Here is a 25,845-nt window from a genome sequence, read left to right as displayed (position 1 = left end):
TGTAAGCACACCAGACAAAAACAACTAGGCCTAGTTATATCACCTTAATACCAGATAACACCACCCCCACCCTTGGTAATGGCCTCAACTCAGTGACGGGGAGAGGCCACAACTTTCTTCAGGTAAGCAATATCCAGCTGAAGTCACAAATTGACAATTAAATCCCAAAAAGTTATTGAACTGCAGGTACGTTGACTGCTAAAGTTCGCCTACTGCTACAAATAGTCACAGACATTTTCCACGAGGTTTAGACTGTGTTATTTGGCCATTTGAGGTGCAATAAGGTGTGCGACTGGTCTGTAAAACCAGGAACATATGCTTGCAGCAGAATGAATGGGGCAGCTGTTATTTGGGAAGACAGGAGCAAGACATCATACCAGTATTCACTATAAGATGTAGAAGAAAGGGCAACACTTGGCCACTAGGATTGTTCAAATAAATATCATGGTGGCTATAGTGCTGCATGCTGATTCTGGTGATTTGTTGATGTCAGTTGCGGCCAATCTGGTGGTAGTATATGGTAGCCAATGACAATTGCTGAATCTAGCGTCTTACTTCGACAGTAGATATGAATTGATTACATCTGTTTTCAATGTGGAGAACACCAGAATAACTTTTAGTGATCTGATTATTATAAATTTTAAGGTTGCTTACTGATTTCTGTATTTCTTTGGAGACTGGGAGGGGTTGGGGGGGGGGGGGGGGGCGAGAAATCTTCTGACAGGCTGACCTGTACTCAAGTCTGAGTCCTAAGTTAGGTTGTAATGTGACAATCTAGTTATGAGCTGACAAAGCCAATGAATGTGAAGAAAGCTACCCATGCCAGCAGACTTACCTGTAGCATAGCTTGAGGCCTATGTTGGCAAAGTTAACTAATCTCAACATGATTGCCACAATCAATTCATGTGACATACATTCTTCCTTGAAAATACCTATTTGTATCATATTTCCCATTGTGCCAAAAATTCCGGAGACTTGGTTAAATTATAACTAGCCTACCTAGAAAAAATAACAGCTAACTTTATTTATGAATCCAACATTACGAATGAGGACCTCATTGGCTACCTATATCTAATTCACAATTCATCATGTTGACTTCCCATGATTCATTGCGTGAATTGTTACAAACGGCAACAGACAATGGGAAAATTACCGACACTATACATGAACTTTTAGTCACCGCAGTTCATGTTCACAGTAACCTGTATCTGTAGACCCAAGTTATGGTACAAAGACACCCCCAAAGCTTACTCCAGCCTGAACTACATCTTCCACACACTGAGTTACAGGCCTCAATAGGCCATCACTACACTCAAAGCAATGAATCATTTGGAAAGTGGCAAAGTTACAACTTGAAGGACTATGAATTTACTTGCAGTGTTAGCCAATAAAATGAAATGTCTGTTAAACACACGAGACTGACCTAAGGCTAGGTTACACATAGATTTGTTACTACAATCTTCATTTGGTATCCACATCAATTGGCTTTGCTATCTCACACACTGATATCACTGAACGTAACCTAGTTTTTGGGCTACAGTACAAATCAACCCGTCACCATATGCAAGATACTGATAGGAGTGGGACGCTATCACCACACACCAACCTAAGAAACTATACACCGTAGAGATGTCTCTGTTATGTACAAGATATTCACTGAAACCATACCGAAATACATGAAAAAACACATCAAATTTTAATCGCGTAAAGGAATGACATGGCTTTAGAGGCTACAGACCACTTACAAGTGAACAAAAGTATAAAACAAAGCAACACGTATGAATTAGGGCACCACTTTTTCTGGTATTCTTATTCCAAACAAACTTTTCACCCAGTTTCAACAAATCTTCACAAATTTTCCTTGTGAAACAAGTTATTAAATCAACTTACACGCCTCATCAGAATAGTGGGAAATTTAGAATCACAAGAGTTAGTAACAAGCTGCCATTTCACCAAAACTATTTTCTTGTACACTAGAGAAAGTTTCCAGATCCTTATATTGGTTAAATGAAGATGGATTACAGTTAATGAAACATATCTGAATCACCTTTATTTTGATGATATTTTAGTGTCTCCTTCTGATGCAGATAGTAAACAGTAAATGGAAGAACTTAACAGAGCAAGTGTGAAAGTAAGCCTGAAAACCAACAACAATAAGATTGAAATAATGTACAGGGAACACAATGAGAGGTACAGCAAAAGAAAGAAATAAACACAAGAGTAAAAATACCCTGGAATGTCTGGTACACTAAACAGAGTTTTCAAATTAAGCTTTTCAAACAGAAAGTTCAATCAGTGTGTATTATCAATTTTAACGTAGCTATATGACAGTGAGAGATGTCAAAATCATCCACAAACAGAAAGGCCTCTAGTGATGTGGATATTTGGAACTACTAGGAGACACATGCAAACCAAGTTCAGAGTGAGTGAAATGGAGCAGGGTAAATTGACAGTAAGTGGAATACTGGGATTCGCTGGAATGTTCAATACCACTTGGATACCAAACTATCACCATAAAACCTAACCTAGGTAGCAGGCTGCAAAAATCAGTCAAAAAAATAGTATCTGTTCTGGTCTCTTTCTGTTTGCACATATGTGACATCGCATGTCACATCACTGTATCATGTGATGAAGCAGACACCTAATATCATTAGATTCAGCTGACAATGAAGTTCTTTGCTGGATGCCAACATATAAGTACAAGTTGGCAAAACAACGGAGGAGCAAAATAGCTGTGTACAGAATGCATGGTACGTCAAACTCGGCATTAGATGACTAATGGCCAACGCTTTATAAAGCAACAAGAACACACAGTGCTACATACATCTGATAAACATAACTTACACTATAAATTCATTTAAAAAACAATGCAAATTTGTTTAATTTAAATTTTTGCTATGGTACACACATGACTACATCCTCAACTCCCTCCCCCCCCCCCCCCAAAAAAAACAAAACAATGTGAATTTGTGTAAGTTATTACAGTGCACAAATGACGAAACTTGTTGGGTCCTCAAAGCTGTTCACCTACAGTCCTAAAATTTCACTGTTCTCCTTACGAACGCGAAGATGATGAAAAATAACTTTCAGACCAGGATAAGTGATTGTTTATATGGATGTATAAATGAATGGTCCTCCAAGTAACAATATGAATGCTGATGTAAGTCCACTGAACAACATCTGGCACGTCATCACATCATACCTTAAGGTCAACACCCACCGCGTTGCTTGCTTCTACTACACCCATTCGGAGGAGATTTGCACCTCTATATTATTAAACACATGCATACACGCATTGCGTTAAATATTTTTCTCACGCCATCACGCATTTACAAACGCCATTCAATATTTTTCGATAAACGTAGGTCTCTGTCAATGAAGTACGAAGGCATATCGGTATTTTGTGTCGCGTCAGTTCCACATAACTCTATACTGTGTCAGCATTTTGCACACAAAATGACAGATCTATGTCTCAGCGGTATAACTGACACCTCTTTATGCACCATCTCTCGATCAGTGTTTGATAGCCACTAATGATCGCTTGAGTCTCTTGGTCTCACACAGTTTTAGTAATTTTTGACACAAATTCTCAGTTATCAAGTTCAGCGTAACTCATCCAGCAAGTAATAATACTGTGGCACTACTTCAATAGCCGTGCACCACACCAGCATTTTAAAACACTGTGAAATATCGGAAACACGTTTTTATCTCTAAATAAACATGTATAGTGACATATTAATAGGAAACAACTACTTCACCCAAGCTGCTTCGTATTCTGATAACTTACCCGGAAGAATTTATTATAAACAAACTGTGAATCATAATGTTGATTTTTTATAGAAATATGAACGTTCAACAATAAATAAAAGGTTTCTCCGTTCAATCACAACTTTCACACTCACACACATCTGACAAAACAAGCGCCTCTTTCGGAACTTCATACACGCACGTGTAAAGATATTCCTCATCATTAATCAACAAATGGTCGGCGATAGTGCAAAGATCTCGTAAAAATAAGTGCCAGAGCTATGATATGACATGACAGCGTGACGGATAAATCTTTTCCGGCCATTTACCCAAGCTGCACCTCATCGGGGACAGGCTGTGACCTGGACTGTCTAAATGACCCTTTACACGTTCAGGTTTGCCTGAGCGGGCCACGTTCGCAATGACCGTCTGCACAACCGATTTGTAGCATTCAATTTGCACTGATCATAAAACGTAAAAAAATATGTTACGTTAATTTCAAGCAGATATAATTACTTCATACGTTTCCAAACAATTTTACTGATTTTGTTTGCTAATATTACAGAACATAACTTCAAGCATTCAGTGACCTATCTGACGCCTCTCGAAGTTACTCCTACTCTCTCCTCGACAAAGAATGATCCCTCGTTAACGTACTTTCTTCTATATTTTGTTATGCATCTACACTAATAATTTATCGTACGATGCAGGACTGATCATAACACATTCTATGAACTCTTTCTGAAACGTGGTTTTGATTTTAGTTATAGGAAAGTGATTCTGATTTCAGTCAGTAAATGCGAGAAGTCACTTCCCTTTTTGAACAATTTTCTGACTAATTACCTCTTTTTCGTTCTTCCCTGTTGTTACACATAATACAATTGCGGCACACGATTTCTTTTGAGTGTCCGACATCTTAACATGGTAAAATCGCATTGCTAACTGACAACATTGATAAGAATGTTGATGGCGCGCGTTTGCTTCAACATATTGAAGGTTTAACAAATTGGTATTGTCAATAAATATTGAATGTGTGCAGGCCTCTTGGCGTACCTGGCAACTGACAAAAGCGATGTCGACCTGAAATTTTCTAGTATGATATCACCTTCATCTTTGAGCCACATAATTCTGGAAACATGTTCAAATGTGTGTGAAGTCTTATGGGACTTAACTGCTAAGGTCATCAGTCCCTAAGCTTACACACTACTTAATCTAAATTATCCTATGGACAAACACACACCCATGCCCGAGGGAGGACTCGAACCTCCACTGGGACCAGCCGCACAGTCCACCTGAAACATGTCGGGATAAGTTTCACTGGTGACGTCTGTGAGATGCTTTAAGGCATCTGCATTCCTACTCTTGCCATTTGTCGTAGTTCAAGTTCAGCCGATAGATGTCATGTTAAATCCCTGTAGTTCAAAGCTAGGAGTATATGATTCTTGTGTATATTGCGAACCTTATGAGTGATATTCTTTTGGTGGGTGTTTAATTTTCCTCTTGAACAGATGTGATAAATTTGTTGGTAAGCAAATTCTTATGTAACAATTGATTTAAAATTTCCCAATAGATTTTTAATATAAATTACTATTACTGTTATCACAAAATGCACATAGGACCTAACACACGTATTTCTGACAAAAAATCCAACATTAAATATTTTAAGCATACATTAAATGCATTAATTGTAAAATTCAAGTTAGAGGTTAGGTACTCAATGACAAAAAGCGTTCTAGTTGCAATTTGCCACCCGCTAGGTGAATAAAATAGTGTCTGTCAAGAATCATGGTATTTATTCCCTATTTGAGTCACACAAATGAAAATGTATTCTTACAATATAACGCTCTACATGTTTCTAGTTATTTAATAGAGTTTGAATTATGTACTATATATAGAACCACATGACAATACTAACAAATACAGTCATTAAACGACTGATCAGAAAAGAAGCAACACTGGTGTATTGCCACATTCAATTATGTAAAAATGAAGACCCAAAAGTGACCGATTCTTCAGTCCAAAAATTTCCAGTAAATGACGACTTGCATGAAAAGTCGGTACGGCTCTACTACGACAGGGAAGAGAGGAAAACAGTATTAAGTAGCCTAGCAGAACATCTGTAGTACATAGTCAGCATTTTCATGATAGTTGCTTTAGTATTTATACCATAACTGGGAGACATCTTCCCAGTTATATCCCAACAATGCTCCCTGGATACCCATCATATAAGCAGGCAGAAACTGAAAACCTCCATAGAAAAAGAAATTACTTTAACGCTGTCTTTGATGCACAAGAAAGTGGTCTCAGGCATTTCTCCCACACTGCATGTTACAATAGAAACTGCAGCTGACATTGCAGTCATATTTCAAATGAAGCAGAGGCAGGAATTCAAGTGCACATGTCTTGTAAGGGTTTCTGCTCTTCTAATAGGAACGCAGGGAAGTGTTATTCAGGAGTCATTGCAAGGAAAAACAAAATCATAGGAAGGCTGTGTACAGAAAATAGAACACTAACAGAAAAACTCGAAGTTAAAAATGAAAAATTAGAAGCTGACGAAATGTGTATTGCTCTACTAAATTCCACTGAAGCAGCTAAAAGCATTAAAAAAGGAAGTCAAGTACAGTAAAGAAGTTGTAACGATTTCTGTTCTCTGGCAGAAAAAGTATCCAACAGGTGATACATTTGCCAGAGGAATGGAATTCTTGGACCTACCACTTTTAAAAAGTATGTTTGTGTGTCTTGTGGTCAGACAGGAATTACCAAGTATATATGAAAGAGAGTGAAAACTGAAATTGAGTTAGTCTCCTTTGACAAAGATAAAGTGGGTTCATTAATTATTTATCAAATGTCTATTCAACCAATATTAATGTATGATAGACAACCTGACCAATACCACAGTAAAGATGAACTTAATGACAAACCCTCACAGGATGGTGAATAGTTGACAAATAGCCTGTTATGTTTTGTTTTCAGAGGGCTCTCAACTAAATACCAATTACTCATGGCATTCTTCTTCTGCTGTTACTTAAATGGGCTTCATATACATCCAAAAACGCTACACGTAATTGTTGCAGTAGAAGAGGCATCCCTCAGATTAAAATCGTTATTTGTTTCTAAGTTATGACCAAAGCAACAAAATCAAATATGTTTGCTCTCAATTTCTAGACAGTACACTCATAATAGATGGGAGAGATGTAAGTGGCAAACATTTTAGAACTCTCTACAAACTACAAAGTAACCTGGTGTTCAAGCTGGAATGTAATCATGAAGATGGTGTATCAGACTAATTTGGTGATAGTGAATATCAAACGAGCGAAGCTGTTGTTTTCAGACTCCATTGTAGTTGCTCTTAAAATTTGCACTTTTGGTGCAAGTGAATATTATCCCAATCAGGGAAATCTTCAAGCTACCATGGAGTTCATGCAGATAATACAAAGATGATATGACATTCTCGATATATGCAGCATCACATATGTACTTTGCACAACAACGACAAACTACCCTTCTTTGCAATAAGTGATGACCAACTCATATGGCTCACCAAAACATTTCTTCCTTACATGAAGAAAATACGGAAATCTGGACAACGTAGACAAGAGGCTTTTACTCTGTAGACGTTTGATACCGTTGCCATCACAGCAGGATCGAAAGTAGCATGCATATGATATCGATTGAAAATTGGATTCCATTATGTGTTGATGAGGAATTGTTCGAGTGCTGACACTGAATTGTTTTTTAGACACCTCAGGTAGCTTGGAGACTTCAATGATATGATGGATGCACATTTCTGTATGCACGCAATAGACATCAGTTAAAACTGGTCTCTTAACAGTTGTAACGGCGCTATGTGAGCTGATACATGACTTGATACAACAGTCATATACTCAAAACATAGGTGGATGCTATTCTGACACTCAGGGAAGATCACTATAAGATTTATTGTGTTATGTTATATTATCACTCTTAGAATAGTCTGAAAATGTGAATGCAGATCGTCTGCAGACATATGCGTGGGCTGTGTGTTGTGGGTTCTGTGAATGTGGAGATGCAGTTTGGCCAACCACTGTATAAAGGATAGTGCGACTGCACTGGACCAGAGAGATATAAGTTCCCCACACGTTAGCAGGTCCCATTAGGTTGGCAGATAGCTGCTGTGCAGACTCTTTGAGCCCTTCTGGCCACCATGTGTGGACCCCAGACGAGGGGAGACGGTTAGGCATTTCCTGCTGAGACCCTGGTGAGTATAGACGCTCTGTGTGATGACTCCTATAGTCATCTTAGTTAGGAGAGATGGTCAGGTTGGATAAAATTGCTATTTTTATGTTGTATTACTGAAGACGGGCCAGCATTCCATATAATTGTACTATTAAGTAAAGTGAGTGATCAACGAGTATTCTCATGATTTTTATTAAATAAATGTTGTTATATAAAATTCTTAAATTGGTCTCACAGCAACGCCTTATTTCTGTTACCATTCCAATTAAGTTATTTAAACTTTAAACTTAAAGTTAACCAATATGCAGCAATTTTGTGTAGTGATATTTGCTCATGCAAATGGTTGTAGGCGTTTTTCACAAAAGATACAGTTGCCATTTTCAAGTTGATGATGCCTGCCAAAGGCTTTGTTAAAAGAAAGTATCATGCATAATGGTGACCCTTTAGGCTAGGATATCGTTCAAATTAGGAGCACTTTTGTGATGATGTGAGATTGCTAAGATGTACTAATAAATGATTAAATTTCCACAGGTGTCAAATTCTAATTTGTCAATAATCAATGTTGCAAATTCTGTGTTGCATTGCTTTGTGATTTTATTTGTGTGATTCTGGGGTCAATTTTTTGTGTGTGTTATATTCATATATTTTGGGGAACTTTAAATTACATTGCGTGTGACAATAAATGTGTTAGGTTGTGTGTGATGACTATGCTAGGTTGCATGTAATTATAGCTTGCTCTAGGCTACAAAAAATAATAGGTCGTGATTCATGTAGTCAAGGTAGGGAATCTGTTTTTCCATCAGCACAGCTCTGTTAATTGGGTACTTTGTGCAAAAGTGTGGTCCCACTATCCAAAATGGAGACACGTGCTCGCTCAAGGAGTGGTGCAAGGATAAATAGGTCAGGTGCAGAGGGAGTTACCATTAATCAGGTAGCCGTGGAGAGAGACAACTAAAAGGAATGTCCCCAATTTCAGTTGTGCTGTGGCAGTCCTGATCTTAGAAAATGTGCAAGCTATCTCCCTGACCAGTAGCAGGACTTTGGACCCACGCACAAGTGTAGACGAAACCGAGAAAATAACGAGCAGACAAAGTACGTCGGCTAACACAGACCCGACTAACGTGGGTGGCCTCATTGGTCAGGGTGATGAAAGAAAGTATGACGAAACAGGAAGAAAGTAATATGAAATTTAACCCAAAACTCGAGGGCATCATGACTGGAGTAAATGCGAAATTTGAAGACAGTAAGGCGCTACTCGAACAGCTTCGAAAGGACGTTGTAAACGAGGTCAGCGAAAAATTTAAAGTGGTAGGTATTAGATTAAGCGCTGTCGAGAAAGAGCAGAAAGGAGTTCAGGTCGAAATGAGAACACATGGATAAAAATTAGAAAAGGGACTCCAAACATTAACAGAAAGATGTAATAACGAAAAAAAGATGATCAAATTTATAAAAGCCGTCGAAGCAACTCAAGGAAAGGTAGATGCGAACACTAGGGCAATTGTGGATCTTGAGGGAAAAGTAGAAGTGGTATAAGTGCAGAATAGGGAGGAAATAAAGAAGGTGAAAGAAGAGTTAGAAAAACTCGCAGGTAAGGTTTCAGATATTACAATATTGGGGAAAAGTGAGAAGTCACTACAGTGGGCTTGTATGGGCCAATAACTCGGATGAAGTGTGGCTACATGTAAGTTGTTGTAGCCATGGAGCTAACATCAAAATTTGTCTGCTTTACTTCGCTGAGGAAAGCAATGGGGGAAACGGTGGCGGTGGCATTTGTAAACGATTTCGTGCGAGAGATTGGGCTGGTCAGATGGGTAATTTTGGACATTAGGCAGCAACTCCAGTTGCAATATGGGCTGCAGATATTAAAGTGGAGAAAATGAAGGCGAACTTTATCTCGTTCCACCCACCATGTAACCTGGCAGCACGCTTCATGAGAGAGTTAGGGCGGGTGTGTAGGATGTACTGTTACCACAAGCACAATACGTGGGACATGCATATAAAGGCATTCCAAGAAATTCTGAATGAGTTGCTGAATGAGTCAATGATGTTGTCACCGGTATTAGTATTGGAAAATAAGGAGCCTCTGAACCGAATCAAATAAGTGGTACCATGGCCAAAGGAAAGACAACTCCAACACAAGGGGATCATAGACATAGCTTTGAAAAACACCAAGCGTGCTGCTGAAATAAACCAGAAGATGTGCCAAAAGACAATACGAAAAATCGACTTCTATATTGGACAAAAGGGTTTGGGTTTTGTCACACAAGCTAACAGACAAGAGGAAAAGGATCTGCAAAAAATTCCTTAGCCATTATAGTGGACCCTACCGAGTGTGCCGCATCCCTCACTGCAATGCTATCAAAGTCCAGACCCTATGGACAAAGAAATCGAGCGGCTGCATCACATGCCCAATGTGAAGCCCCTTATAGACTAGCAAACAGTGTAGCAATGTACAATTTATGTAATGTAGGTAAATAGCGTTACCTTGTATATTAAATATCACTCATAGACTTTGTTCCCCAAGTATTATGTTGTATAATGTGAACAAGGCAATGTAAGTCGTCTACGATAGAGTTAAAAGGGTAAAAACAAGATTTACCAGGAAGATTTAAAAGTAAAAAAGATAATACATTTTCTGCAGATAACTTATGTTGTAGCAATAAGTCTTCAACAGCTTGAAGAGGAATGAAGCAAGACGCCACATGAAGCGTGCCAGGAGCACGGAAAGGGAAAACAAAAATAAGGAAGCCAGAGGAGTAAATTACCATATAAATTAAGGTTGTAGACTGCATGGTAGATATTGAAGAGTGTACTTTAGGTTAATGGTGGTTCTGTGTTTGTATTTGTTAATGTAGCATTGACATATTCTGTAATCATTGAATATGCATGGTAAAAAATATTGTACATGTTCTACGTATTGAGTGTGAAAGTAGCTTGAAATGAGTAGTCATGCATGCGGAAAATTTGACATCACCAGGGATGCTTCCTGTGTAGTTAGTCAAGATTGACTGTGTGTGTTACGTATATGTATAAAAGAATGTGAAATTTGAGGTGTGAATGACATGAGAGTGTAAAGAAATGATTTGGGTTCTTTTCATACTTGATATTCTAGCTTCCTAAGTAGTGTTGATACGATACACAAAGCATCGATAAACTATTCATGGAATTAAAGTTCAATTTATTTCTTATTTCTCATTAGTAAAAATACTTTAAGTTTTGCAAAGAAAAAGTTTTTTTCCCTGTTGTAAAGCTACTGAGGGAATGGTTAAGAAAGGAGACTATTGTAAATTAGTGATAGAGAATTTGTTTACGTAATAGTCAGCTGAATCACAAACCATGGTAAATATAATTTGAAAGTTGATGCCCACAAGGCACAATATGAAGAATCACTGAGAAGAGGTAAATGTTAGAAAATTATTATGAGAGTGTATTGAGAACAGTGTTCTCCTGACCACCAATTCCTGTCAAGAAGCAGCTGGCAGCTGGAGAAAGTGGAAGCCACTGGTGAAGGCAGTTAGCGGTGTCTGGAATTCCCTGATTGACGAATGTTGCCCCCAACCACCAGAGGCGATAATGTGGGCTCCTCCCACCACCCGGCGGAAGCGGTGGCCACTCCAGGTGGACGAGAGCAGCACGAGCAGCACGAGCAGCAGAGGGGTGTGGCGAGAGGTACTGACCCACACCTGTCGAGCACCCACACTGAAAGGCGATGCCCTTCCCCTCCCCCCCCCCCCCCCAAACTGAGGGAGTCGTGCAGAAACTTCAAATGGTCACGGGTGGTCCATACAGATGAGCCATAAAGCGATGTGCTGACAGCCTGGCAGCCATTGCCAAATACAAAACTGAAGACTGCAGCACCCACAAGAGGCGAGCTTGGCTTACCCTAAGTCAGGTGTTGTGATGCAGCAGGATGAACGAGAGAAGAAGGGCAGGTGCACGCAAGGGGCATGGCACCAGTTGTGACTTGTCAGCAACACCACCACACCCACACGCACAGTGTCTGCAGTACCAAATCAAAAGACATGTCACACTCACCACCAGAGTCGGGCATAGTGGGACTGCGGTAAGAAGAAAAGGGAATGACACTACCGAGGGGCTGATGTCATGAGTAGTGGCTGTCAGCACAACACTTTTTGATAAGGCCACACTACTATGAGATGTCAGCCAGGTGGGTCCAGGCACTCGTGACACAACAAGAGGCGATGACAGCTGGGGTGAGATCATCCTGCCCCAGAGGTCGACACTCACCTGACGCGGAAATGCGTGCCGCCATGTCATGATGCGGTTGTTAACATGAGGCACCACAGGTCCTGTTGAGCTGCTGCCAAATCATGAGGGAGAGGACAGAGGTAAGGAGTTGATCTGCGTGACAGAGGGACAGGCTACAGTCCCTAACACCTGTGCAACAAGTTTCCCTCCCCCGCACCCCCCAATAACCACCCAGTTGCCCAAGACGGATGTCCTCTGAATACCCCAAGCCCAATAGTGAAGTGTATAAAAGTGCTCGAAAGTGCCATGTATTTAACAAATGTAGAGTGTGAGTTTCTTTTACAGCAGATCTGATTTTATACACATATTACCTTTAAGTAATTTTTCAGAAATGTACATATGTTAATGCCACAGACTGATTTCTTAAAATCTGTGATTGTTGTAGTGAAAAGGAAATACTACTTTCAAACTGATCTTTTGATTTCTTAGTAAAGAAATGTGGACCAATGTTAAAGAAATGACTTTACCACATTAATCCGAAGTTCAATAATGAAACTTAAAAGAATTTCAATGACTTTATGTGACTATCTCAGAAATTTCCATCATATTTGTTTGTCAATTAAAAAAAAGGGAAATATTTATGAAGTGCCAAAATAAGCTTGTGAATGTTGCATTAACTGTACTTGGCTGAGTTTCTCATGTAATGTGTTTCGATTTTTCAGGTTTAAAGATTTTATACGTTTTCCTCTGTCTTGCAGATTATTTCAAAGGAGGACACACTTACGAATACATATTTATAATTTGAGTGCCTAAAAGTCGATTCTCGATTTGTATACATGTTTTATGAGAATTATGTATTTGTACACGAGTATTGAAAGATTCTTGAAATTTCGAATGTTTAATATGCAGAAAATGATCATGTCTTTGTTAACAATTTCAGAATTGCACTCAATTATGTAACATTTAAAACAGAATGCTTGGTCGAGGTAATAGATGAAATGACTTGTGTTCAGCTTAAATGCTGTATGTTTCCATAATGATGTTTCAGAAGGGCATGGACCAATATGTTACTGCATTAGGATTGTGTTGATATTCACTGACAGAGAATAATTTGTTAATAGTTAATAATTTCCATATATTATGTTCTATATATTAGATGATTAGGATTTTGTGTACTTAAAATTAGTGTTCAGTCATTATATTTATATGAGTCAAGTCTTGACACTATGATTAAAAAAATGTTTGAATGTGCCCTTCCAAAGCAAGGATACTTACTGCTCATTTTTTTCTCAGAAGGGGAAGGTTATGTAACAGCACCATGTGAGCCACTACATGGCTTGATACAACATTCATATACTCAAAACACACCTGGGTACCCTTGCAACACTCAGGGAAGATCACTATAAGATTTATTATTCGGAATTATGTTGTATTATCACACTTAGTATAGTCTGCAAATGTGAATGCAGATCGTCTGCTGACTTATGCTTGGTCTGTCTGCTGTGGGTTCTGTGAATGTACTGACGCAGTTTAGCCAACCAAGTAGAGTGCGACTGCACTGGACCAGAGAGACATAAGTTCCCCGCGTGTTAGCAGGTCCTGTTAGGTTGGCAAATAGCCACTGTTCAGACTCTTTGAGCCCTTCTGGCCACTGTTTGTGGGCCCTGGACGAGGGGAGACGGTTAGGCATTCCCTGCTGAGACCCCGGAGAGTATAGACGCTCTGTGTGATGACTTCTATAGTCATCTTAGTTAGGAGAAATAGTCAGGTTGGATAAAATTGCTATTTTTATTTTATATCACTGATGACGATTCAGCATTCCATATAAATGTACTGTTAAGTAAAGTGAGTGATCAATGAGGATTCTCATGATTTTTATTATATAAATGTTGTTGTTATATAAAATTCTTAACTTAGTCTCACAGCAATGCCTTATCCCATTTCCATTCCAATTAAGTTACTCAAACTTTCAACTTAAAGTTAACCAATAAGCAGAAATTTTGTGTAGTGATATTTGCTCATGCATCTTTAACAAAAGATACAGGTGCTATTTTCAAGTTGAAGATGCCTGTCAAGGCTTTGCAGAAAGCAGGTATCGTGCAAAGTATCTACGTATGCAAATGTGGAAACCACTATCTGAAAAAATTCTTCATACAGAATCATCTTCAACACAGATGTTGATGGTGCAATTGCCCAATTCTGTGCTGTAAATACTTCACTGAACATTGAGCAGTAAGTAAGGACTATGTATTTTAATTGTTTTTAAATATTGTTTGTAATATTTTAGAATTGTGAAGAGAAAAAACATTATCTAATCCTGCTACCAGAGGAAATTATTTTCAGAATAATATAACAGTGATACTTAATTTTAATACTTAATATGTCATCAGCATTTCGTTAATTACTTCTTCCACTTTGTCATATAATTTATTTAATCATTTCTTTATTTAAGCTTGTCATATGACAACGAAAACAGCCATTGTCACTTTTGTATGTAGTGTCTCGTAAGAGCTGCAGAATAAAAAAACGACATGTGATAACTGCTTAGACATGTTAACTATTGGTAGTAATTGTTTGCCACAGAATATGTTCATAAAAATTAAGATCATTGTGGGCTTACGTATCCGAATCCTTCATTTGTCACACTGTTCTATCTGTAGTGGGTTTCTGCAGAAGCACCACACTGTTGTTGCCTAACAAAAAATGTAAGAGCATTGCTCCAGCAACCCTTTAAGGTGAGGTTCACAAATGAGCTGAAGCGTTATACAAGTGACAATGAGAAACTCAATGTTGTTTTATTAAATAAACTGCTCAACCCACTTTTGGGCAATGTTGGAAGAAAACTAACAGAGAAATATCTTGATCAAAAGCAGCTTAATTATAAGCTGTTAAGAAGGAACTTCTTGAAGATCTAAATGCACAGGCATATACTCCAGTTTTTTTCAGTCGCCATAGGGTTCTTAAAATCTGCACTATATTAATGTGATATATTAGCTCCTCAATTTAAAAAAGGGTGAACTCATATGGAGCAATGAAAATAGGGTTCCAAATGAGTGTAATATTATCCTGCAGTTTAAATGTCTATGTTTATATTTCACATTAAACTAATATGAGTGAGACAGTAATGACCTTTACTATGCATACTTAACTTTTACACCCTTTTTTTGAAATAATATAAAGATTACTAGTATTATGCCATTTAAATGGGTAATAAAGTACATGGAAATAAGATGATATCTAGCCTTCGTGTCAGAGCTTCAGAAACAATGTCAATTACATCTCCAAAAAGCAGCCCAATACAGAGTTCTTATGTATCACAAAGGCAATGTCAGTGCAATAAGAAACATGTGAACAACACTGTAAGCAACATGCTGACTATAATGTAATATTAGTGCTATTTTTTCAAATTGTCTAAGCTACAGATCGTTCTGTCACCACACCAGATTTTTCTCTTTCAAGTTATTGCCTTGGCCAACTAACAACAATACTGTGACATCAGAGCAGATATTAATATTAAATCGGTGGTCAAAGCCGATGAATCATACTGAATATTCCTCTTGACTCACATCTCGTGCTATATGAAGCAATGAACCACGAATACGTAAAGGTAACAATTGAAGTTCAGTGTTTTGTTGTATTAGCCTACACATTATACACTCTTAGTTTAATTATACATCTTCATTTTTGTGTATTACTACTAATAACAATTGAAAGCAGAATTGACATTTTGCCTAACTAGTTAATAAATGCTTTTATAATTTGGTCTGAATCTTTGCAAAAACTGAGTAACTGAGTTGTTTTGAGATTCCACAGGTGCTAATTCTTCTTAATCTATTTGACCACCTCGAAAATGAGTAGTCCTACGATATGGCTGCATGTGGACCTTAGACTGTTGAGAATTAACCAGGTTTTCCAAGGCTGTTAGTCTTGTGTAATTAGTGAGATTCTTAAGCTGAGCCTCGAACAAATCGTCGGCTGTAAGCCTCTCTGAACAGATTCTTTGCTTCTCAGCATACTGTACTCCTTATCAGCGGCATCAGTAGCATCTTCTTTTCCCATTTCGTGTAGTTTAGTGATGACTGCTGACAGAGGATAGAAACCACTTTTGACACCCATATAGTGCTAATGAAGAAGGAAGCTGATGCTGATGAAGGAACTTCTTCAAATGTCTTGCAGTCTCCCAGGTTTAATTCCATCTTATCCATTTCATCCTGACTTGTGTTTGCGTTCTGTGGAGGTAGAGAATATGGTACATCCTGTGACCCAGTATCAGACTATTGCAGCCTAGGCCCACTCTTAAATAAACTAATACAATGTAAAATTAAGTAACAATAAAACGAAATAACGTGAAATAAAATAAAAAAGTAACGAGATTTATGCCTGTATGTAGAATAAGATGTATTTCCCAACAGTACTGTATATAGGTAAACATATAAAACTAGCTTCTATATTATCCCTCTTTGAATTTCGGGTTTATTTTGATTGAAGAACTTTATGTTTACTGTTAGTTTCCAAATTCTGAAGATGACTGAAGGTAAATTGTAATGGAGGCTGAAAAAGTGAAAATTTTCAAATGCATTTTGGGCCTTGAATGGAAAGCATGTATACATCACTCTTCCATTAGATAGTGTATCATTCTATTTTAACTATAACAGTTACCACAGTTTATTGTTATTGAATATAGTTAACACTAACTTTAAATTTAGTTTGCTTGATTTTGGAGCCCATGGCCACGTATCTGACGATGATGTTCTTGAGTATATGGAGTTTTACAGAACGCTGAAGAATAACATGCTTGACTTACGAAATCTAAAACTATAGCATGATTAAAATTACTTGATAACTGACACCTCATGTGTAGGAACTATCTTCCTCCAATCAGAGTGCTTAATGTCACACCCAAATTGTGTACTGTTGCCAAACTGCCAGAAGAAATGGTCACTTAACTTTCATTGTTGGGCTAGTGCTGTGTATGAAATGTGTGTATCTTCTTACCGCCACCGGCCTTGCCACAGTGGTAACTCTGGTTCCCACCAGATCACCAAAGTTAGGCGCTGTCGGGCTGGGCTAGCACTTTGATGGGTGTCCATCCGGTCTGCCGAGCGCTGTTGGCAAGCAGGGTGCACTCAGCACTTTTGAGACAAACTGAGGAGCTACTTGATTGAGAAGTAGCTGCTCCAGTCTCGGAAACTGACATACAGCTGGGAAAGTTGCGTGCTGACCACATACCCCTCCATATCCGCATCCAGTGACGCCTGTGGGCTGAGGATGACACGGCGGCAGGTCGGTACCTTTGGAGCTTCATGGCCTGCGTGTGTGTTGTTTCTGGAATGGTTGTCATGTCTGATGAAATGCGAAAGAAATGGGCCAGACACCAGATTTGGGATATAATGCCATGGAAGAAAGCTGGGCAAGCAACTGCATTTAAAGGGCAATTGTGACAACTCATCTGTAATGTGCACGGATATTCTGAGAGAGAGGCAGAAAATGGGGGACTCCTCTTACTGGTTTCTAAGGTAGTTGTGAAAACTGCAGCTGCAGTTAAGGTTAGTGAATCGACCATACTTCATGTTGGTCAAGAAAAATACGAGAAGCAAAGAGCTGAAGCAGGACGCTCTTGTCTTCATGGATCATGCAAGAAGAGAAGTATTCAGAAACGCATACTAAGTCTGGATCATTTCACACAAGAAGCGATTGGGCATCACATATACAAATATTATATTAACAGAGATTGGCCTATATTATATAAGCTTAGTTTCAGATTTTGCGAGGTCAAACTTTTTGAAAGCAACAAACTGTTGCAAGCTAACCTATGGTGGCGGGAGTTCTCCGTCTGCGAAACAACTAAAAAGTCGTAACCACCATACCCAAGGGGTGCCACATTTATCAATAGCGCAAGGAAATCTAATATTAAACAGTGGCCCTTGCATGGATCACTCCTGAGCTGGCTAACTAGACATAAAATTAATTTAATTACTTCAAACCCACAACAAAATAAATGACATCCTATGGAATGAGAATGGGTGTCGTTGAAAAATTAGTATCAAGGACCTACGGCATCACAAAGGGATTTATTAACTAATATCAAGGTCAAGAGAGAACAAACATATGAACAGAAACTTCAACTGTATAACATTTCATTAACACGATCTCAGGTTGGTTAGCAATAGACCTGCGGAGCCTAATTGGAGTTTACGTGTAAATGAGACTGGCTACTGTGCGTGGAAGGATGCCAATCTAGGCAAGCACACTCTGCTGTATCATTCCACTGATTGGCATCTCGCGTCAAGACACTATTAAGCATGCAATGGACACTGGGAGTGACTACTGTGAGTACAAGGCTATTATGAAAAAAGACGACCGTGAAAACAACTGATAGGCTTCTGAATTTGCCGAAGCTGCGCAACGTTACCGATATAGCCGGTAAAGGGCGAGACGCTGTCGAGGTGCTGGTGCTGCTGAAGCGTCGTACTGCAGGAGATGACCCCACGTCCGCCGGTAATTGTCTCACGTCCGCGAAAACATAAAGTTTTGCCCCGGTGTCCGGACGTCTTTACAACTAACTGCTCTCTCCGTAGGAACGGAAGAGCTCTCGCGACTGTCCTCCACGACGGTCGAGAACCAAGACCCGTCTCTCCCTTTCGCTCAAAACCTCCCGAAAAACGGCCGTTCCCCCCCGATGTTATCAAATAAACCTATCATGGCCCAGCAGTGGTTACCGTTTTCTAGCAAGGAGACCTGATCTTCCTCAACCAATCAATCCAGTGCAGTACACATTCTGTTCTCTGAAAAAACTGCATACAATGCCTGGAGGTCCTGCAGCCTACATGAGGGAAGCTTCCTAGGGAAAACAAGCTCCGTCCCGTCCAGGATGCCCGGCGCCGCCAGTTTCTAAAGAAGTGTCGTTTCGCATTCAGCCACAGCGTTCTTACCCTCTTGCTTGGCCGATAGCGGAACAAGGCCGGCTGCCAGAACGGCGGCCCATAAACCACTGCCGTGCCAGACCCACGGCCCGTTTCAGTGACTTCAAAGGAATCCGTGAACTGGCTTGCTGCTCGGGGAAAGGTCTAACGCTGCCCCTAGTGCAACGGTCTCCTCCAGCGTCCAAAAATCTGTCACTATTGCCGAGTTTAATTCTGCTACTGCTACTCAAGTATGCAAGTACTGTGACACCAATCAGTGGTTTACGCTAACCCTAATATTTCACCAGATTAATATAAATCAGGGAAAATGTAGATACACTAATGGCGAATGAATTTGTGTGATAATCATTAAAAAATGAAAGGGGAGGTGCCTGATGGGTATTACCACTGCAATGGTCTACCCGAAAGGCACCGCCATCTTTTACTGTCATGGGGACGAATTCTGCAGAGTCTCAGTTTTAAATACAACAATATTTCATGCTGTAAAATTAGGTTGTAATGAGGAGACATAGCTGGAAGGTGATGCAGATTTTTGTGTGAAATAAAAGACATTATTTTGAGGACATCGTTTGGATCCATGAAATGCAGGTTACGAAAGGTTGGAGTGATGACAAAAGAGGAGGTATGGCACTCCCCACTGGCGAAGGTGGTAGACTTTGTGGTGTCACCGCCAGACACCACACTTGCTGGGTGGTAGCCTTTAAATCGGCCGCGGTCTGTTAGTATACGTCGGACCCGCGTGTCGCCATCAGTGATTGCAGACCGAGCGCCGTCACACGGCAAGTCTGGTCTAGAGAGACTCCCTAGTACTCGCCCCAGTTGTACAGCCGACTTTGCTAGCAATGGTTCACTGTCTACATACGCTCTCATTTGCAGAGACGACAGTTTAGCATAGCCTTCAGCTACGTCATTTGCTACGACCTAGCAAGGCGCCATATTCAGTTACTATAAGAACTATCTTCAGGAATGTATTCTGAACAGATATTGTGAATCATGTACCGTCAAGAGCGACGTTCATCATTAATGGTTTAAAGTTAAGTATCAAACTAATTACGTCCGCTTTCTGAATTCTCATTCCTTGTCATGTTCCAGACCTCACGTCAGTATAGTTCTTCCCTCCTCACGCTAGCCTGCTTGAGCTAAAACGCGTGCATTTCGGCCTCCACTCGCAACACGGTGTTGGCTCTTCTGCTAACACAAAAGACTTATTCTTTTGCATGCTGATACCTGTTAATCTTCTTTTAACAGCAGCAGGGAACATGTGCAATTGCACAGCACATCACAGTTGAAAGAACGTATTTTATTCCGATATGACACACATTCAGGGGTAGAGTCCTTCCATTTCAACACATCATAACACAAGCGACAACGTATCAAAGCTCACACAAGAGAAATAGTCCATATTACTGACACCATCCCTGGGCCCTGACCCCCATTAACTTCTGATGGGTTTCCAATTTCAAGTTGTTGACTGTCTTTGTCAGACAGACAGCGGCGTTCGTCTTCTCACTTGCAATGTATTCCAAACTTATGTTGTTGGCCTTCATTTCCTCTTATACGAAGACAATCTTGTTTACTTCTTTTTGAAGCCTCATAGGATGGCACTGAATACAATCTTGGGCAATCTCACTGAGAAAACTGTTCATCCACTTTGATCTCTTACTGTTTCACTCAGTGCAACAAAGTCTGCTTCAGTAGTGCTTAGTGCCACAGTTCGTTGTTCCGTGCTGCTCCAACTTACAGTTGCACCCCCAAAACTAGCAAATATCCACTAAACGATTTACAGTGATTTGGATCAGCTGCACAGATAGCATCAGCATACATTTCAGTTTTCTTACCAGTCTTCCAGTAAGCAAATGCATCATTCGTTGTACCTTGCGAGTAATATAGTGTGTGTTTGACAGCATGCCAGTGCCCCTTACCCTGATTGTTGCAGAACTGGCTTATATACGATGCTGGGTATGCTAAATCTGGCTTTTGCCCATTTTCAAGTAAAGAAGACTTTCGATTGCGGTTCTGTACCTTGACGCACCATGTTTGCTGAGCTTGTCTTCATCTGTTACATTTTGTAACTTTACATTCATGATGAGTGGATTTTGTACAGGTTTACAGTTTTTCATATAGAATTCCTTTAATATTTCTTCTGCATTGCTGTCTGGTCTAAAATCAGTGCTCCATCTTTGTTCGTAACTCGCATTGACTGTACATGACATTTTATTCCAAGGATCTCACTTCAAATTCAGTGCTCAAAATATATTTCATTTTTCTTTCTTCAGTTTTGTCTCTATACAACATTATATCATCTACATATGTAGTTATCATCAGTTCATGCTCTCAAACATAGTAAACACACTAGTCAGCTACTAATCGTAGCATCCCTTGCTTGCGCAGGAACTCATCAAGTTTTTCATTCTATCTCCTGCCAGACTGATGCACCTTTTGGGTGCACTTTTCAAGTTTGCAGATGCACTCACCATTACACAGTTCTTCCTGATCCGTTATACCATTGAATTTTCTTCTTATTTTTTCAGTTGCGTCTGTGAAACCCATAGGTAATTCCACATAGGCTTTATCTCTTATATCAGCCATCACTTAGAGAAACAATTTGAACTGAGAGACAACTTTAATACATTAGACAAAATACAACATAGTACAAAAAATTTAAAAAATTCACTGTCACAGGAAAAAAAAGTCACGTGTCACTGGCATTTTTCTTCTTCCAGTAATTCAGTTTTTCTTTCAGGGCCAGAATCTTTAAATATTTTATCCTCAGCTACTTTTGGTGCTCTGCCTTCATCATGAGTAATTGGGCCTCCAGTAGTTCCACTCTCTTCTTGCACACATTGTCAATCACTGTTCCCGAACCTGATGGCCTTGGTTTTGCAGGCATCCTGCGACGATTCCATGTATTTTTTGGCGTGCAAATGTTTTTATTCGGTTGATCAGGAGACTGTGAAACAGATTGCAACTGGGTGACATCCGCCAGAACATTATTTGGTGTCTCTTTACTTAATAATACGACAGGTGTGTGGGAAGTGCTAGCTTTTGTGCACTCTGCTAACTCGACAACTGAAGCAGGTGGCGTATTCTCACTGCACTGCACTTCACTGCTCTCCATGTTGACAACATCCACAATCATGCTGAACTGTGCATCGGAATCATATGAATTTGTTAACGGTTTCATTGAGGAACCAACAATTTCTAATAGTTTAACCCGATCATGGATCGTGGTTTTTTGGGTAGGCTTCCCCCCACCTGTTTTATACACTTCCACCTTTTCTTCTGCAAGGTCTTTTCGAAGTCTTCTTTTCATATTTTCATAACAGGTTTTCAGCCTGTCACAGGATCTTTTTGTCACACCTGAAATTAAATAAATGTAGTTTGTAGTACCATAAATTAATTCTTATATTATTTGCATTCATAAGTCCATTTTGCATTCTGAGGCTCTTAACTTATAACTGCAATAAACATCTAAGATCTGGTGGTGGTGGTTAGTGTTTAACGTCCCGTCGACAACGAGGTCATTAGAGACGGAGCGCAAGCTCGGGTGAGGGAAGGATTGGGAAGGAAATCGGCCGTGCCCTTTCAAAGGAACCATCCCGGCATTTGCCTGAAACGATTTAGGGAAATCACGGAAAACCTAAATCAGGATGGCCGGAGACGGGATTGAACCGTCGTCCTCCCGAATGCGAGTCCAGTGTGCTAACCACTGCGCCACCTCGCTCGGTCTAAGATCTGTATATGGCTTTTGTTTACATATCAGTTCATTAAAAAGAAAGTGGTATAGGCATATATGAAGAATACGGCACAGGGCTAAGTGAGAAACGTATGTTCACAATTTTCAACATAAAAGCTTCCGTTAGTCACATAATATTTATGAAATGATAATTAAATTGACACCCTAGCTGCAAGCAGGCGTTGATACACTTCATTGGGGACATGTTGAAAATGTGTGCCCCGACCGGGACTCGAACCCGGGATCTCCTGCTTACATGGCAGACGCTCTATCCATCTGAGCCACCGCGGGCACAGAGGATAGTGCGTCTGCAGGGACTTATCCCTTGCATGCCCCCCGTGAGATCCACATTCCAAACATGTCCACAACACTACATTCGTAGTGCGCCTAATAGATGTTTGCCCATCATACTCATTACTTGTGGCAGATTAATCTACCAAGTGCCGTACGAGTTCGGGCATAGCGTGTGCGTTCGCACAAGAAGGTCAAAGGCCGGGAACCCATATTTTTAACTATATATGACGGTAGTATCTGTTCCCGAAAGAACAGTTACCGTCGATGACCATGCAGCTTTGCTAGAAATGAAACATAATATTTAGTTAACAGTAGCACGGCATTGGATTTTAAATTTAAAACTAACAAAACAATTCCAACCATAAATGTGCATAGTCCTATCACGTATTTCAGTGGTACGCCAATAACAGTTTTAAATTTCAAACTAAAAGCCAGTGTGTCCCATATCCTACACTTACGATGAACCTAGAAAAGTTATTTATTTATGAGTAAACTTACCAGGAGTAGAATTAAATTGCGCCTCCACATGGGACCACATTGCCTGTTTTTCTTTTAAGCTGCAGCCGTCGGTTTTCTTATTTTCAAGAACGGATGCATTTGCACCCACCAGTTCAAGAAGTACATCTATCTCGTACTTCGAGAAATTCGGTGTTCTTCTTTTATTCTCCATTATTCTCCAAAAAAGAAACCAACAGATCAGAAATAGGTACCGAGGTACGTAAACACACTTCTGCTTGTCGACGGAAAAAAACAGCAAAGATAGAACGTGGCACCACCGATTATCTGTGCAATTTCTTGTTTACTAACATCTTTGCATTGCCAGGGCACGTTCCATTGCAATGTAGAGAGTTAACCGCGGTCAAATGCACAGTTGGCTGACGACGGTTTGCTGACCAGCGATTAACGTTGGTGCACTGCAGAAACATTTTAAACGCGATTTACTTTTAACCATGATCGCGGGACCTTGGTTATCATGCTTTTTGACCGGGGTTGGTGCACTCGGCCATTACACCGCAATGACATCTAAATGATGAAGTTCCCTATCTCGTTCAAGTGCTATTCCCATAAGTAGTTACATACTTTTCATTTTACAACTGGACTGTAATGTTTGTCAAAATTTATGCCTGGTCTTTGGTCATTTCCTGAAGTCACCACTCATGCTCGTCCAGGTTCGGTTTCAAATTAGGTTTTCAATTTCTTCTGACATTGCTGCTTGCTATTTGTTTTTATCTTCAGCTGACATGGCTTCCTGTACACTTTTTGGGTCCCTTTCTCTTGGTATACTCTCATTTTCAACTGCATACGCCTTCTTCCTTTAGTCTGCCAGCCATTTTGGTGGATTGACTTGCCACCCGTAACTTGTTCTGTAGTTTTCATTTATTTTAAGTTCTTGTAGCTGATGGTCATTATCCTCTGTTGTGAAGCAATCATTGCCAGCTCTTTTGGTCTCCTTTTCTACATCAATATTTTTGGAAGCCATGCATGTTTCCATAGATTCACTTCATTCAATGTCAGGTGCGTCTCCAGTTTTCACAATAACTACATTCTGCAATGTTTCTTCATTATCTGTGATGATTGTGAGCTTTAGGTCAATCACTTTTGCAACACCTTTGTTCAATACTGCAGGAAAGATTCTTTCATTAAATACGACATCTCAGGTAATAGTTATATTTTCTGTTGTTGGATGCCACAGTTGGTAGGCATTCATGGTTTCTGAATATCTGACCACTACATCAGGTTGTCCTTTTGGCTCAAATTTGCCATGTCGGTTTACATTTTTGCTCATACATGACGTCTGAATAATTGCAGATGGTCAGTATTTGGTTCTCCTCCATGCCATCGTTTTTAGGGCGTTTCGTCATCATCTATTGTTGTGGGACATCATAAATCTAATAAAATCGGCTGTATTTATTCTTGTGGATTCATGACTGTTTTTATTATTATCGTGACGATTGCTTGTTTAAAAATAGTTGTTACTGCAAGTCCTGTGTTATTTCATACTTCATAGCCTCTAATTATAAAGTAGACATCACTTGAATTATGGCTCTTTGTGGGATCTAGAAATGATAGTCTTTTTCCCGACATGTGAGTAATGCGTGAAACAGACTGTAGTGATCAAATTTCTAACAAAACTATAACACAAGAACCTGCTGCTATTGAAACTGATTGTCTGCTGTATGACAGAAATTTTACACAGGTCGGTAGAGGAGAGCTATGAAACAAAAATGTCAAATGTAATCACTCAGACGGTATTTGTCTTTGATGTATTGGAAGGCAGATATGTGATAAAGTCTTACAGCGGGTTCTACTCATATTACAAGACGGGCTCTCGCGATTTGTTTCGTAATCGCCAGTGTGATATTGCATCGCCCTGGTAAAACGGGACCTGCCATAGTATATAAAACAGCAACGTCCTCTTGAACTATAGCTTCTTGTTGTCGAACGTAAAATGATCGTGTTTCTTTCAGACATGTGACCAAATAGCGTGAAAGGCTGTATTCTCTAATGTCATTTCACGTGTCTGGGATGTTTGTAATGCACAAGAGCATGACTGTTTATTTGCAGACACGGACTTGAATATGACGGACGTTCTCAGGTGGTATAATTTGTCCATCAAGCTGAAAGAAATTGCTTATAACATAGATTTTTTTCTGTGGGGTTTAAATTCTCCCTTTATCCTTACTCTGTTGATGGTTTCGAAATAATGAGGACATTCTGCAG

At 39.7% G+C, this 25,845-nt stretch overlaps 1 protein-coding gene and 1 non-coding gene across 2 annotated transcripts in view; both read right to left on the bottom strand.

The window, feature by feature from the left end:
• LOC126183460 (AP-3 complex subunit mu-1) overlaps positions 1-3,959 on the bottom strand; it is a 141,365-nt gene extending 137,406 nt beyond the window's left edge. Inside the window, exon 1 of the mRNA XM_049925460.1 lies at positions 3,788-3,959. Within this exon, the coding sequence (XP_049781417.1) occupies positions 3,788-3,822 (35 nt within the window). The 5' untranslated portion in view covers positions 3,823-3,959. The remainder of the gene's footprint in view (positions 1-3,787) is intronic.
• A 19,088-nt stretch (positions 3,960-23,047) lies between these two features.
• On the bottom strand, positions 23,048-23,122 carry Trnat-ugu (transfer RNA threonine (anticodon UGU)). Its single transcript has one exon. It is a non-coding gene; the product is annotated as a tRNA-Thr (tRNA).
• Positions 23,123-25,845: the final 2,723 nt, after the last annotated feature.

The sequence above is a fragment of the Schistocerca cancellata genome, chromosome 4 (genome assembly GCF_023864275.1).
Source record: "Schistocerca cancellata isolate TAMUIC-IGC-003103 chromosome 4, iqSchCanc2.1, whole genome shotgun sequence".
Lineage (NCBI taxonomy): Eukaryota > Metazoa > Arthropoda > Insecta > Orthoptera > Acrididae > Schistocerca > Schistocerca cancellata.
This window is presented reverse-complemented; position numbering and strand designations above follow the sequence as displayed.